This window comes from Aspergillus welwitschiae, assembly GCF_003344945.1.
Source record: "Aspergillus welwitschiae strain CBS 139.54b unplaced genomic scaffold BDQ94scaffold_130, whole genome shotgun sequence".
Taxonomy (NCBI): Eukaryota; Fungi; Ascomycota; class Eurotiomycetes; order Eurotiales; family Aspergillaceae; genus Aspergillus; species Aspergillus welwitschiae.
In genome coordinates, this window is record NW_020798824.1 from 1 (window position 1) to 13,351 (window position 13,351).

Consider the following 13,351-nt stretch of genomic DNA (forward strand, 5'->3'; position numbering starts at 1 on the left):
GGCGGGGTGGAAAGAGCACGTTCAGCAGGTGTCATATCCACGTTCAAGCGTTGCCCCGTTCGGCCGCCTGGGCAGTGACCGTGGCTATTTTTATTGCCCATCCATGGAATAGGGACAACGTACCGTAGGATGCTATCTGCAGGGCACAAAGGCTTGGGTCCACTCATTGGTAGGTACGGGACAAACGGAGGGGTTGGAGTGAGCTGAGTGGCGACCATGGTACTATTCCCTTCGGACAAGATAATAGTTAGCCTGGTCTGATCAGGAGTGCTAGGAAAATAACAGGATGGACACCTTTCCTACCCGGAAGCACTGAAGGCTCGTCCTGGTTGGCCTCCCGCATTTCAAAGCGATCCTTAAAGCCGGCGAAATCAGATATGGTACACCCAACCTGCAGTTGACCCGTTGCTACTTTCGACCCTTGTTCTTCCGGCCTCAGGACACTGCCATGGTTGCCCAGAGTTGCTAAGAACAATACACTGTTTCTGGGTCAGTCAACGCAGTCTATAATGATGAAGATTTTCAAGCTAACTTATGGACTGGTTCAGCAATCACTCACATCAGCCAAGGTCTGGCTGTCCTCAAATGATATGGGGACCAGAGTTTCCTGCCTCAGCATGTTATCTCCGACCCACCCAAAAGACTACAAGCTGTGATTATTCTCAGTAATTCTTGATGTTTGCTAGCATTTAATTTTATGTCACCCGACTCTGCACTCCATTTGACCATAAATACTTGGGCCAGGCAAGTTCAGCTAATCATGTTGAGAGTACTAGCTCAAAACTGCCCAGTTCAGCAGGCAATGTGAACTCTTCGAGGAACACCAATACCGAGTTGCCCATGTCTTTTACGGCCTCTGCGTCTCTGGATGATCTTGTACCGAGGTCCGAGTCCGTGCCTAATGTCAGTCAAGGGGGAATTGCTGCTCCGCCGACCTGGGCAGATGGAACTCGATACGCCTCGAGCAAATAGGTCGTGTCTCCAGGTCCCACCAACTTTATGGAATCCATAGTAATATAATCGCCGAACCAAAGACTGAAGGCATTCCGTCCCAAATCTGTCAAGCAACTCGGCAGGTAGATCATTCTCCGCGAGAATTGAGAAAGAATGACCATCCTGCGACCAGCACATCACATCCTTGGATTCTAGATCATCGAGCACACTTGTTCTCCGCTAGAGGCAAATGTACAATGGATATTCCAGATGAGGCTTACTCGCTAAGGCATTGAATAAAGGGCTCGGTATGTGAGGCAGGCTTTTGAAGGTCAGCCTCTCGGCCTACCGGTTCAATCCCACTGAATCCCTCGCTCTCAGCAGAAGCCAGATTTGGTGTTTCCTGCGGGCCATCAGCAATCGGCTTCAGCTGAGCGGCTGGCTCAACCCCGTGCATCGTTCGAGCTACAAGCAAAGGGGCCCCATTGTCTTGAGCTGAAGCTGAATCCCCAGTTGTCTCCTGAACCAGGGCCTCCAGGGTACTACCCTGTTCCATATCTCCTGTGCTCATGTAGACACAGCCTGGTCCTGCCCTCTACCCATCGCGTGCTCGATCCTTAAGAAGTCGGGCAACAGTGCTATGGCGATGGCCCAGCTCCCGGTCTAGTGTGGATGTCGCGTCCAAAACTGTAGGTTAGATATGGTAGATTGTCTGCTTCAGGACATTCCTGACCTCTTCTTAATTTCTGCTCGATATTGGAGAGCTCCTCTCGCGTCTTCTCAATCGCCCCCAATTCCTTTTGACAATCATCACTTCTTGGCCATGGAGTAAGTCTTTGAGAGCAGAGCTCCTGGACATTTCATGTACTAATTTGCAGTAAGCGCAGTCACTGCCCCCCTAAGTAGCCACCAAAAACCGAATCGAACCACTCTTGCTATTCAGCGATTCTCTGGTATGGTCTCTAGTGAGCCAATTACAGAAGTAGTAGCTCGCTCTGGAAACGCAAGGACGACAACCAACCATGCAGCAAGGAAGGCTAAACACGAGTAATTGTATGCTGCCCAATGACAGGGCATTCATCACCCAGTCAATCACCATGATTTGATTTTCCATGACTGCCTCGTCCTAGGGGTGGGCTATGACACAATCTGCAATGCGGAATGTTCCGAAGACATTTGGCGGAGCATCAGCTTCTAACGTACACGTCGTTGCTGGCCTCAGGTGGAAGGAAGACGAAAGTTCTGACCAGAACTTACCGTCGTTTTCTCTCTGTGTCTATCGTTCTCAGTACGTTTATCTTGTGGATCTCCCAGTGTTATGCGATGTCGATTGTGGGCCATTTCTTGACAACATGTAGTATATATGACTGGGGCATCCCGGCTTTTCTCAATGCTTGGCCAGGGATAAGATAGGGACACAGGCGGAGCTTGGTTGATGTGCATCGCCTTTGCTTTCTTGAACTCATAAAGGGACATTGATGAAATCTTCACAGAGGCGCTGTTGGTTTTCGCCCGGACGTTATACGGCTGTGATCGTCAGTGAGGAGTCTAATGTATACTTGGTTGTGACCTACATTTCGAGCCAGCCTTCCACCCCTTTCCGCAGGGCTTGACGCGCGGCAGCACAGATGAGAAAAACTTCAAGATGGCGCTTTCCTAGGTGCTTAACCAGTAAATCCATGCTGTACGCTTCAAATCCGTCTGCCCAGCCCACCACAACCGATTTCTGGGTCATCGGCCGTTCCGTGTTAAGTGGTATACGATAGACGTGCTCCGCAACGTCGGTAAAGCCGTGGCTTTCCATTTCCGAGAGGTATTGGAGGGGGAGATCAAGTGAGCGTCCGTCCAATTAAAGGCTTTATCCATGTCATTGTAGAGACGGTGGAGGCCAGTTTCGCCGTGAGGGTCTTGAAAATGAACGTTGCTGTCCCATATTTCCAACATGCCATTCGGTGAGCAGCACCTGATACTGTATTAGCATGAGCGATACGTGGTGTGAGGCCATACCGGTATGCACCCTGTAGGATGCACGTCAAAAGCTGGCGGTCTCCCCCCAGTCCACCAACATGGATAAAGTCACTGTCTCTGAAAGGATAATACCAGTCCGGCTGATCTAGGTCGTCGATGCAGAACTCGCAGTTACGTGGGACCCTTGTCCTGTCAGACTGGCCTTAGCGGAAACCATCATTTTGGTCCATACCATTCTTCTTGCATGTAAATTGTATCAATCGCAAAAACCTTTGCGGTTAGTTGATGTATTGGTGCGATATCAGGAGACAACTTACCATTGACGACGGGTGTTCTTCAGCTGTCGTTTCAGTATGTGTATAGAGACATGATCACTTGACATATACCGAACTTGATTGCCCAACGTCCAGCACCAGTCTTCACGTCGAGAACCTTCCGAGCAGCACCCGCAGACACGGGACATAACCTCCAATTGAACAGTTCGCAATATGCGTGAAATTGGCGTTCAATAAGACATCAGTAATGAAGCGTCAGGAAAGGTGTCCAACTTACTTTGACGTTCTCGATCTCTCTATCCATAATTTGATTAGCGGAGAGTCGGAGGTGAACGATAGGACACAAACCTGGTCGACGGGGAAAGGATGGCGTCTTCGATAGCGGGACGAATAGTAGCGTCCATGGTCACTGATTATAACTTTAAACGAATCATCGAGCGACTCAAGAGACCTATGGAGGATAAGAAACGGATCTGAAATAATGAAATGGGCATACACATCAAGCTCCACGTCCGAGTCGTAGTGAGTCTCGGATCTTGATTCCATCATGGGAGGGTTGCATATGTCTTCTCCGCTCGCGATAAGGGGCGATACGTCCTGGAGGCCGGAAGAACAAGGGTCGAAAGTAACAACCGGGTCAACTACAGGTCGGGTGTGCCATATCTGATTTATGTCCAAGGGCCCGGTACTGACGCCGCCTCTAGATCGAAGTAGCCAAAGTTGGTTCGGATGAAATGTCCAATCAGTGGATGCGAAAGCCTTGCCCCACTACCAAATCATGGTAAACGCATGGATGTACAGACTCAAGGAAGCGATATCAAGCCCCTGGGAAGAATTTAGAGAAATAAAGACGGGAATAGGCGATATTAGTAGAGTTTTACAGAAATCATATTGTTGTCTTCTTTCTCCAAATGTCCGGCTGCTATGCAGAACTCTTCGCCTATTATCAAAGATAATTCGGGTCATGCTTGGATGACGCACACATCTTGAAGGCGTCTATGACAACATGAACGAGGCCCCGATCTCGGATGGGAGACGTCCGTTGTCACGCAGGAACAACTCTTGCTGAGATCTAATGGTCCTCCTTGGAACTTTTGACAGGTCAGTCGATACGTTCAAATCCTCTGGGCAACACACTATATTCTATCATTTGTTTTTCCAGTTCGCGGCGCTGCTCCTCTAGTTGCAGAAAGATATGCCAAGCCTTCTTGACCTCGTCGAAATAGGTTTCATGCACCTGAGAGAATATAAGCCGCAAGTAGCCTTAGATTATCTGGGCAAGCTCACGACTGCTCCAACTTGGTGATTCTTTTCGCAGCAGAAGCATAGAGTCTCCGGTCCCTGGGTGAGCCGAATACTTCGATGGCCAAACACTACAGCCCGACGACTCGATATCATTCACGGCAGAGGAACAAAAGCTTGGTGGCAGTGGGGTTCCTACCCCCAGCCAAGGGCGCATTGGACGGAGTAGCCACGGAGTAGGGCAGATGCCAACGCAGGATTCAGACGAAAACGGCTATTGAAGAGTGTGAATCTATCGCGGCAGCCTCTGAGAGGAATTCCAGCCATTATATCTTGTAGACCAAGAATAAGATATAATTAAAAACGAGGGAAGCGCCAAGGCAACCAACAACCACGGACTATCCTTACGACACCCTTGCTGTCTGACTGTCGGCTGGAAGCGATTAGTCGAGCGAGCCAAGAACACTGAGAGACAGGTCTGTCTGCTGGGTGGTCTAGAACACTAATCTTGGTGTGGATGTAACCTGGAGCACCGGCCAATCTATGGTAAGTCGTCCCTTGGAATAGGATCAAGTCTGTGCGGTAGCATGGCACCCCCATCACCACAGAGGCACAGGGATGACGACACGGAGGTGGTGTTCACGCATGCAGATCGAATGATTATCATTATCCCATGCATAAGACCGGCCGTTGGGCCACATGATACGCGTAGAATGATGGTCGGCTGCATTCATTCCCCACTACCAGATTACGGTAAACCATAGTGTGCTTGCAAGGAGGTGCAGCTCGCGCCATCCGTGGTCGAAAGAGCAAGCAAGTTCTTCCACGCTCCACTTGATGCATATTGACTTAGAACCACGGTTTATCTTGGATGATCGCGCTATGGAAGACATTCAGCTCACGAACGAGTCGTGCGCGACATCAACATAGCGAGGATCCTGTCTACATATGCCCACTCTCTGCCAATCTGCACCGCGTCGGTAAGCAAGGCTCACCAACGTCCTACCTGGCCACACTCACTCCCGCGATGTCTTTAAGTGGGTTTCGGAGATAGTACATCATTATGAAAAACTTACTGATGTAAGAGATAAACTAGCATCCGTCGCTCTGTTGGCCTCAACTAATGCTATCCTTCTTAGGTTGTTGTACGACGGGAACGACCACGTACACCAAGCTGATACCTTTTCCACGGACGTTTTACGCCTTTACGCCCCATGTGCTGACCACCTGAGGTATTCAATCCCAGCAGAAGAGCTTGAAGAACGGGAGACGATAGAAGAGGGTCATCCGGCCGAAATCTGCTTGGAGGAGATCCTGAGGCAATTCGGCAGGGATCGGGATGAAGCTCTCTGTCTGTGCCTTCTCAACCGAACCGCCGAGGCAGCAGAGATCATATTAGGATTTCTCCTCTGGGTTACTAGTGATGCAGTAGCGCGCGGTATGTCTCAAGGTTTATCGCTTATATGTGTTGTTTTGGACTGTTTCACTGACCATGGGCTCACGCCGTTTCTATCAGGCATTCTGTACGACGACACTTCGGTTCATTCTATGCAACGCAGACTCTGGAGCGAGTTCAATATCTGCTGTCCCGCAGTCTGGCAGAAGCAGAAGGATTTGACTCGGGCTTCGATGAAGGCGAATATTCCTCTTCCCGACCCATGTCTGAGCATTGCACAAATAGAAATATTTGGTGAGGAGCTAATTGCTATCTGTGACAGGATAGAAAAGCATGGACTAGTGGACTATGAGGTCGGGGTCTGGGAAGAAGAGATTCTCTCTAGTAACGTCTCCCGTCAATTTATACGCTGCTTGCATGGCTGACCTTACTATAGTCCTGGATTAGTGTCGGTCATTAAACCAGTCGATTCGATACAGTTGCGGATGCTTATCCAGTTAGCTGATCGAGATGTACAGTAATCAGGGAACGTGTGCCTGGCAACAGCAATAGCGGGTTTTCGATATGGTTGTCATCCTGTCATGGATGCGGTGAGATTGTCATACCAGAACTAGCATGTGACTTAGCGGGGTAGATAAAAGAGAATCCACATGAAGTCCGCTGTCGGGGAGTCATTTGCCAAACAAAAGCCACGCCGCAAAATGTCCAAGCATTTATCTATGTTTCAATTATGCAATTATACGTTGGCCAGGGATAGGCTAATTCCAAGCTTTCGGGAATATTTCGAAACAGAAGCGTTCCGAGGACTCCCCAAGGACGAGGTATACGTCGAGAGCCCGCTCGACTCTGATGCACTGGAGCGCTTGAAACCTTTGCTTTCACTGATCTGTGACGGGGTGAGTAGCTGATGTTTACTGAAAATCCCCTCGCTAGACTGTCTCCTGACACTATCATAGCCGGTCCGCGTAATACTTTCAAGGGTCATGGGGAAGGCAAAACTGCACGCCCCCTTCTCATGTCTCCACATCCCAGTCCTGATCTACGAGTCTTCAGTGCTCGATGGAAAGCATTTAGAGCTTGGGCGCGGCGTATATACGGACAGGGATGTTGGTCTGACCGGGAAATTGGTTCTAATGACAGTTGTTCCCACGCGTGTTAAAGTCATATTCGAGTCTTCAGCGACTCCTTAGGTCGTGAGACATAAAATAAATTCCGTGGAACCTACCAGCCATCCTTATCACTGTACTGATGTATGTTGTCTTCTGTGGAAAGGAATATGTCCCAAGGTACCTGGTATCCTGCACCTAGATTCGACAAGTGCCCCCGATCTGACAAATCAATACTGGATTCTTGAATATTTTCGGGGAATCGTGCCGGAGATGGGAAGGATAACGAATTATTTGGACAGGAAAGTCCTCCTTGGTCTAGGCTGCTTCCATCATCGAACCCTTGGCCTGTAAATTATTAGTCTTGTATATTCTGTTCCGTCGACATGTATGAGTTCCATACCGATCATGTTGACGAATGTAGGAGGGTCATGTATAATCGTGGGATGACAAGGGAGCTCCGCCGCATGCGTAGGAGCCAGTCCCTCGATACGACCTTCCCCAACGCCAATATTGTCTTGTTCTGAACCAGGAGTTTCCATCTTTCGCTTCTTCAAGGATGTTTTTTCACGTCCAATGTCTTCTCGGGTCTCGTTGATGTGGTCTCGTGTGTGTGGCCTCCGTTTCTGCTTAGTGGGAGGTAGGCTGACAACACAGTCTGTTCGTCTCAGAGGGAAAAGGAACGTATGCTTGAAACATCCTGGCGATGTAGGAATCGTGGCGGCCGCTTCGTGCTTTAAGCGCAAGGTTGGCTTCATCAAACTCTGGTAATTCGTAGGATGTCGCATTGCCACATGTCGCAAGACATGGTCAGTGGGTTTGCTGCAAACTGGGCATTTGCTACCGAACCACAGGGTCTTCAACGCCCGGTGTTGTGCCTCCTCCGTCCTTCTGAAGTGCCCGTAGAGGTTATCATACCGGCTATACCCACGAAGACACAGAGGACACGCATAGGGCAGACTTGTGACATGTGTTAGAGTGCGGTACAACTGGAGTTGATCATTCGTGTGCTCGTCGGCTTTTGGCACAGGGAAAATATGGTTTGGAGAGCGTCGTCTCTTCGACTCTGGAGTCACCATACTCATTGATCTGCGTCAACCTGGCTTTGAAATAGACATGGCCTAAGCCGAAGACAATGGACTTGGCCCATACGAGCCTGGCACAGTTCTCCGGAGCTCACATAATCAAATACCAAATCACGGTAAACGTTGGACAAGGTAGAGACCCCCCTCCTTAAGGGTCAATGGCCGATTCGTCAATATTGGCGCCGGAGGATCTGCATGGTTCCCAAATTCTACGCTGTTTCTTGGATCGGTTCATAATGGTAGTTATCAAATCCCTGAGGGGGTTGTGCCACGTCTCGGACGAAGGATTCAACCTCCCAAAACCCCGACATCTTACGCATCGTAACAACAGGTCAAGCGACCTTATACTTCCAGGACTTTAAACGCCAATTTGTACGTAGCATACGCACCTACTCAAATTGTTCACAACACAAATGGCATCTGACGGAGAGGGTATCCGACGTGTGTACTCCCAGTGCGACTTCTTACATATACTTCTCATCCCTCACTTCATTCATCCCGCTAAACATGGTGATCATTCCTATCCTGCTCTAGTGCTAGCTCTAGATCAATGCTCATGCCCTTTCCCAGTCCGAGAATTTCATCCGTGCAGGCAGTATTCCGACCGTCAAAAACCCCCTTTCTCTCAGCAGGGGGTATCCATACAATAGTTCCGCGCCGAGCGAGATCGATTACATAATAGTCGCCTTCGTTCGCTGATTCTGCTGATCTTTCGACTACCTCCTTCCTCGAAGCGGGTGGGAGGGGCATACTCGCGAACAGCTATGTGCAGGGACAGAGGAGTGGGATTATGGAGTGACACTGGAGGCCACTGATGGGAACCGGGGGCTTAGGCGCAGTGCTTCTCTTGGAAGACCCAGGGTCACCAAGACATGAGAATTCAAGATCTCGGGAAGTATTTTCGCCGCAAATTCGCGGGGCGATTTGAGCTAGATGAGCCAGCCACCCTCTCAAAACCATGACCAGAGCAGGCCAGCGTAGCTATGCACGGAGCGACTGCAATGGGGCTGCATATCATATACAATGCCAGTTACAATTCTGACCCGCTGCGTGTTACTGCTCCCAGCCTGGCTGATGTAGCCCGGCCGACCCAGCACTCCCACAGGCATGACTGGGAGCCAATATCCGCTGCGTAGGTTGATCTGCCATGCACGACGGATGGCTCTCTGTATAAGATGCATTGGGTGTCATAACTTCCAGCAAGATTGGTCATTCTCCGAAATGCTCACGACCTAGCTGAGGTTGTGGACTGTGAGACCGCTTGGGCTCCAGCTGACAGCGTCTGATTTGGTCTAGTGATTGCACCAATCGGGATCGAGGGGAAGACATTGACCGAAAAGCACTTGGTCGATTGAGCTCGGAAAAGCGTTTCAGTTTGATTCCCAATAAGGGTTGGTTTCAATTGTCCAGAGCAATCGAAATCAAACCCTTCTGGGAATGGTATACATTAGTCAGATTCTGAAAAAGTACAACCTCCCCAAAGAGGGGTACTGCAAAGGAAAGTTGACTTCTCCAACACAAACATGGCGCTTGTTCCACTGAGCACGAGAAAAGCACTCCAGAGACAGTTTGAAGTGCTTGCCGACTTACTATTCCCAGTTGACAATGTATGTGAAGTTCATTGTATGCCTGGGTTTGAAGCTGACGTAGCAGAATCTTGGGGAAGTTCTCAAGGATCTAGGGCGTCAGTTCGAGGACGATGCCAAAGCGACCATTCTATATTTGAATCAAGCTCTCAAAGACGTACCTCGTACCCGCAATGAATCAAGAGTGATTGAACCCCTCGTCGCTGCGTCCAACGACGCAGTTCGGGAATACTTTCGTAGTCGTCACGGTGTCGAGGAAGACGAAACATTACAATTGGTGAAACTTCTGAAATCAGTTGAGTGTAAGGAGGACAAAGTCAAGGAAATCACGCAGTCATTTGAGAAATATTCGGCAAACCCAAGCCTATTTTGGACGTCGTTCTCTAGTCTGCATGCGGGTAATAGCATCCAACAGACGGTCAGCGCTATAGAGCATCATTCTTCTTCATCGCCGTTAGCTCGTCGACTGCTATGCAGACGCCTGACGGCACAGATAGAATCAAAAGCTCAAGAACTTGAGAAACAGGGACATGCATTGAGAATTGGTATGTCATATCGGAATTTGGCATTGCGACTGAGTGTTGGTCAGGACTGGAAGAAACACAGATCCAAGCTGCGAGAGGGAGAACGATGGTCTTGTCTGGATGCTGGTATGCTAGCTGCGATCAAGGGTACAAGCTGGAAAAGGTAAGCATCAAAAGCATTTCGGTTCGTTGGCTGACCAGTCTCAGTTGGGGCCGTACGAGCAAGGATGGCATCCGTGCTATTAATGAGTATCTCAAAAGCGATCCAGTGACATCTACTTATCAAGTTGTGTCGGCGACTATACAGGCAATTCAAGATTGCTTTGGCCCTACCGTACATGCTTGTACCACACCTATGCCTTCTATAACGCGCTCAATTTCTCAGGAATCAGTTACCATGGTTCTCCCAGTATCCCCACATCCCCCGACCGGAGATCACCGAGACGCGCGTACAAAAAGGCGGCGTCTTTGCCGGGAATCGGATGGGGATACACGCAATGGTCAGAGGACGCGCAGTTCCAAACGTTGCACTGAATACGGACGCCGAGGGGATAGGGAAGACAGCACCGGGACTCTTGAAATTCAATTCGTCCAACCCGGAAAGTGCACTTCTGCCGACATACCACCCCAGCAGGAGGGTTCCCTCAATCCCTCGTGTGACATAGAAGTTGCTTCGCAGCAGTCTGGCCCTACACAGCAGATCGACAGCACCAGTTTCTTACCGCAAATGGCTGAGCAAACAGCGGTACACGAAAGGGACGGAGTTCAACGTTCCCTTTTGCCGGGAGCAGAGCAGGGATCCATAGGTAATGAAATAGCAATCACTCCCCTTCATTCGCAGGGTTTCCCCGACCGAGATCTTATGAATCAGCAGCCATTTCCCAACTCTGACCCGTGTTGGACTTTCCCAAACTTTGACTCTGGGTGGACGCATGATACCTTGCTAGTTCCAGTTTCCAACTCAGATCCGAACTTCTTCTATAGTTATTGACTATCTTATCAATACATATTTGCATCAAAGGGCAACATGAAATCTCACCCCATCACATCTCCATTCTAGTGTCATTGTTGAGTGAGGCAGATAAAGCCTCACAAAGGGCCACACTCTTCCCGGATGTGATATATTCGATAGTTGTATTCGCCGGCATGTACAAGGTATCTTTGGCGCTAAGGATGACCGATATGGAGTTGGCCCGTTTTATCTCGGCAGCTGTCATTCGATGCGACTTGGGCACAATCCTAAAAAATCCAGTTTCAGGACTAAGGCCCTGCCGACTTGCCGCTCTGTAAATAAGCACAGTACCAGGAGGCCCGGGAACAAATCGTCCAATTCGATTGTTGTTGAACGACCTGACTATTGTGTCGCCGACCTTTTTGGCGTCGGAAGACGAACATCCGAGGTACTCTTGGAACCATGCTTCATGAGGGAGCTGTAACTGTCAGCTAAATACCGGAATAAGCTCTGGTACACGCCCATATGAACATACTTTCGCGTCGAACTTCATTAGCTGCTGCCCATTCGGTCCACATCTCCTCGGGAATGAGGACGATATCTCAGCTTCAACCGCAGCGAGTAAGTCGTCAGGTGGTTCTTCACCAGAAATAACGAGATATCCATCGTCATTCTGCATTTTTGTCTGACGGATAGTTTGGCGAGACGGAGAGTTTCAACGTGAAATGAGGGGTTCGGTAGTGTGGAACTGGCCGAGGGGCAATTGTCAAGCCACATATGGCTAGCGTTAGCCCTCCGTAATTGCAGTGAAGCCGAGGGTTAATTTGGAATAACCCACCAAGCAATAGAAGGGGAAATCGCCTTCGTTTTATGAAGAACTCGATGACGAAAGCGTCCCGTGCTAAAAATGAAGTGCCCGGAAAGCCTGGCCGCAACCATATTTCAAATGGAGTTGGGTATCTTCACTGTTACTGCCTGACTCTTTCGGCTACGGGTGAGAATCATCGCCACTATCCCCGCACGTGATGGCAAAAATATGTTGAGACGTGACGCCCGTCCCCTGTAGCTTAGCTCTCTTCGCTTAGACTCATTAGATATAGTAGGTTTCAGGTCCTGCGCCGGGTACCATTCAATAGATAAGCATCCATCGCTTCACAATAAACCCCGTTATGCATGGTCATGTGATAAGAATTACTGTACAAAACTCAACCTATGATGATGTTATACACATACGGTTTACGATTCATCACTGGCAAGACGCTATAATGTGACAGTTCATGTTAATGGCTTCTGAAACACGCCCCGTATATAGAAGGTAAAGAGGATTTGGCGAACTCCGTCTCTTGGTCTGAGCGGAGCCAAACCCTCATCTAGGTAGACATTGAGGAATGCAAGTAGGTCCTACTAGCCGCCACGACTGCTAGCGGTGGGCTATTTTCCGTATAGCCATCGACGATGAGAAGCAGGGACGGCGAATAAATAAGCCCGAAACAGAACGGATACCAAAGCCGAAACCAGTAAGGGAGGTGTGGCTGACCGGCCACGGATTACGTCATCAAGTATCGACTAACGTAATTGGGCACCCGAACCGGCGGCGGCGGCCGTCGCGTTCGCCTACCAAAACAACGTATATCACTAAGTAGTCAATTTGAAGCTATACAATCCACCTTTCTTCGTAACGGAGGCCTTACCTTACAATAAAAAACTTGCTCTTGCAGTTGAGGCTTTTAATCAAGATGTTCTTATCTTATATTAAGTGCTGCATGTGCAACCGCATTTCATATCAAGATATGTTGTTTAAGTAGTAGTCTCATACTAAACTATTCGCAAATCCAAAAAAGCTTTCTTATACAGATAAATCAATACTTAGATTTCTAATATAGGTAAGCAAGACCTTTCCCGTATAATATTGCATGTCTATTATCTAGCTAAATTATTCTCAGAGGCTAAAATAAAATATGACAGGATGACATACCAAGGCGGGTGTCAAGAGTCGTGAGGTCATCGATAGCGGTTCTACCCTCTTTCGTTATGTATAGAATGGGGACCCCTTATCGTTAGGCGACTGATCCCTCAAGAATTAGTCTATGCTGTGGATATAGGCTACCTTTGTCACTTATACACGCATCTACAGTGTTTCATGGTTGATTCCTTACCTGGTGGGCGGGCTTTCTACCCTGACAAGTAGATCCATCACATAAAGCCATCTAAAAGTATCCTTATAAGAGGGCATTGGATTCATTGATATACACAATGTTGAAGTAGTGATATCGATAGCCTTGGT

At 48.9% G+C, this 13,351-nt stretch overlaps 8 protein-coding genes across 8 annotated transcripts; 3 read left to right on the forward strand and 5 right to left on the reverse strand.

Annotated features, from left to right (window-relative positions):
* Positions 1-628: 628 nt before the first annotated feature.
* BDQ94DRAFT_155672 (uncharacterized protein) lies at positions 629-1,766 on the reverse strand (the record flags this gene model as incomplete). The annotated part of the gene is made up of 3 exons (XM_026768514.1): positions 1,667-1,766; positions 1,215-1,620; positions 629-1,162 (listed from the first exon to the last, which is right to left on the reverse strand). Coding segments are annotated over exons 2-3 (605 nt in total), but the record flags the coding sequence as incomplete, so codon positions are not given.
* Positions 1,767-2,503: 737 nt separating this feature from the next.
* BDQ94DRAFT_178234 (uncharacterized protein) lies at positions 2,504-3,480 on the reverse strand (the record flags this gene model as incomplete). Its single annotated transcript, XM_026773084.1, has 4 exons — positions 2,504-2,729; positions 2,854-3,084; positions 3,134-3,213; positions 3,454-3,480. The coding sequence occupies 4 exons, from the start codon at positions 3,478-3,480 to the stop codon at positions 2,504-2,506; spliced, it is 564 nt and encodes a 187-aa protein (XP_026619373.1).
* Positions 3,481-5,005: 1,525 nt separating this feature from the next.
* On the forward strand, positions 5,006-5,182 carry BDQ94DRAFT_164554 (uncharacterized protein; the record flags this gene model as incomplete). The annotated part of the gene is made up of 1 exon (XM_026770044.1): positions 5,006-5,182. One exon carries the CDS (start codon positions 5,006-5,008, stop codon positions 5,180-5,182), a length of 177 nt encoding a protein of 58 aa, XP_026619374.1.
* Positions 5,183-5,445: 263 nt separating this feature from the next.
* Positions 5,446-7,271, forward strand: BDQ94DRAFT_178235 (uncharacterized protein; the record flags this gene model as incomplete). Its single annotated transcript, XM_026773085.1, has 5 exons — positions 5,446-5,455; positions 5,869-6,198; positions 6,280-6,326; positions 6,471-6,710; positions 6,771-7,271. The coding sequence occupies 5 exons, from the start codon at positions 5,446-5,448 to the stop codon at positions 7,002-7,004; spliced, it is 861 nt and encodes a 286-aa protein (XP_026619375.1). The 3' UTR covers positions 7,005-7,271.
* BDQ94DRAFT_164556 (uncharacterized protein) lies at positions 7,253-8,005 on the reverse strand (the record flags this gene model as incomplete). Its single annotated transcript, XM_026770045.1, has 1 exon — positions 7,253-8,005. The coding sequence occupies one exon, from the start codon at positions 8,003-8,005 to the stop codon at positions 7,253-7,255; it is 753 nt and encodes a 250-aa protein (XP_026619376.1).
* Positions 8,006-8,391: 386 nt separating this feature from the next.
* Positions 8,392-8,855, reverse strand: BDQ94DRAFT_25298 (uncharacterized protein). Its single transcript, XM_026775332.1, has one exon. The coding sequence runs from the start codon at positions 8,753-8,755 to the stop codon at positions 8,507-8,509; it is 249 nt and encodes an 82-aa protein (XP_026619377.1). The 5' UTR covers positions 8,756-8,855; the 3' UTR covers positions 8,392-8,506.
* A 673-nt stretch (positions 8,856-9,528) lies between these two features.
* Positions 9,529-11,106, forward strand: BDQ94DRAFT_164557 (uncharacterized protein; the record flags this gene model as incomplete). Its single annotated transcript, XM_026770046.1, has 3 exons — positions 9,529-9,612; positions 9,659-10,278; positions 10,323-11,106. The coding sequence occupies 3 exons, from the start codon at positions 9,529-9,531 to the stop codon at positions 11,104-11,106; spliced, it is 1,488 nt and encodes a 495-aa protein (XP_026619378.1).
* BDQ94DRAFT_155682 (uncharacterized protein) lies at positions 11,078-12,020 on the reverse strand. Its single transcript, XM_026768515.1, has 3 exons — positions 11,906-12,020; positions 11,603-11,815; positions 11,078-11,545 (listed from the first exon to the last, which is right to left on the reverse strand). Exons 2-3 carry the CDS (start codon positions 11,744-11,746, stop codon positions 11,159-11,161), a joined length of 531 nt encoding a protein of 176 aa, XP_026619379.1. The 5' UTR covers positions 11,747-11,815; positions 11,906-12,020; the 3' UTR covers positions 11,078-11,158.
* Between the last annotated feature and the right edge of the window lie 1,331 nt (positions 12,021-13,351).

Bases quoted from the DNA above. Each gene is read 5' to 3' on its own strand.
- BDQ94DRAFT_25298 (XM_026775332.1), bottom strand. From the start codon at position 8,755: ATGCCCCTCCCACCCGCTTCGAGGAAGGAGGTAGTCGAAAGATCAGCA.
- BDQ94DRAFT_155682 (XM_026768515.1), bottom strand. From the start codon at position 11,746: ATGCAGAATGACGATGGATATCTCGTTATTTCTGGTGAAGAACCACCT. The intron at 11,546-11,602 runs GTATGTTCATAT...TGACAGTTACAG, and splicing joins TAATGAAGTTCGACGCGAAA to CTCCCTCATGAAGCATGGTT.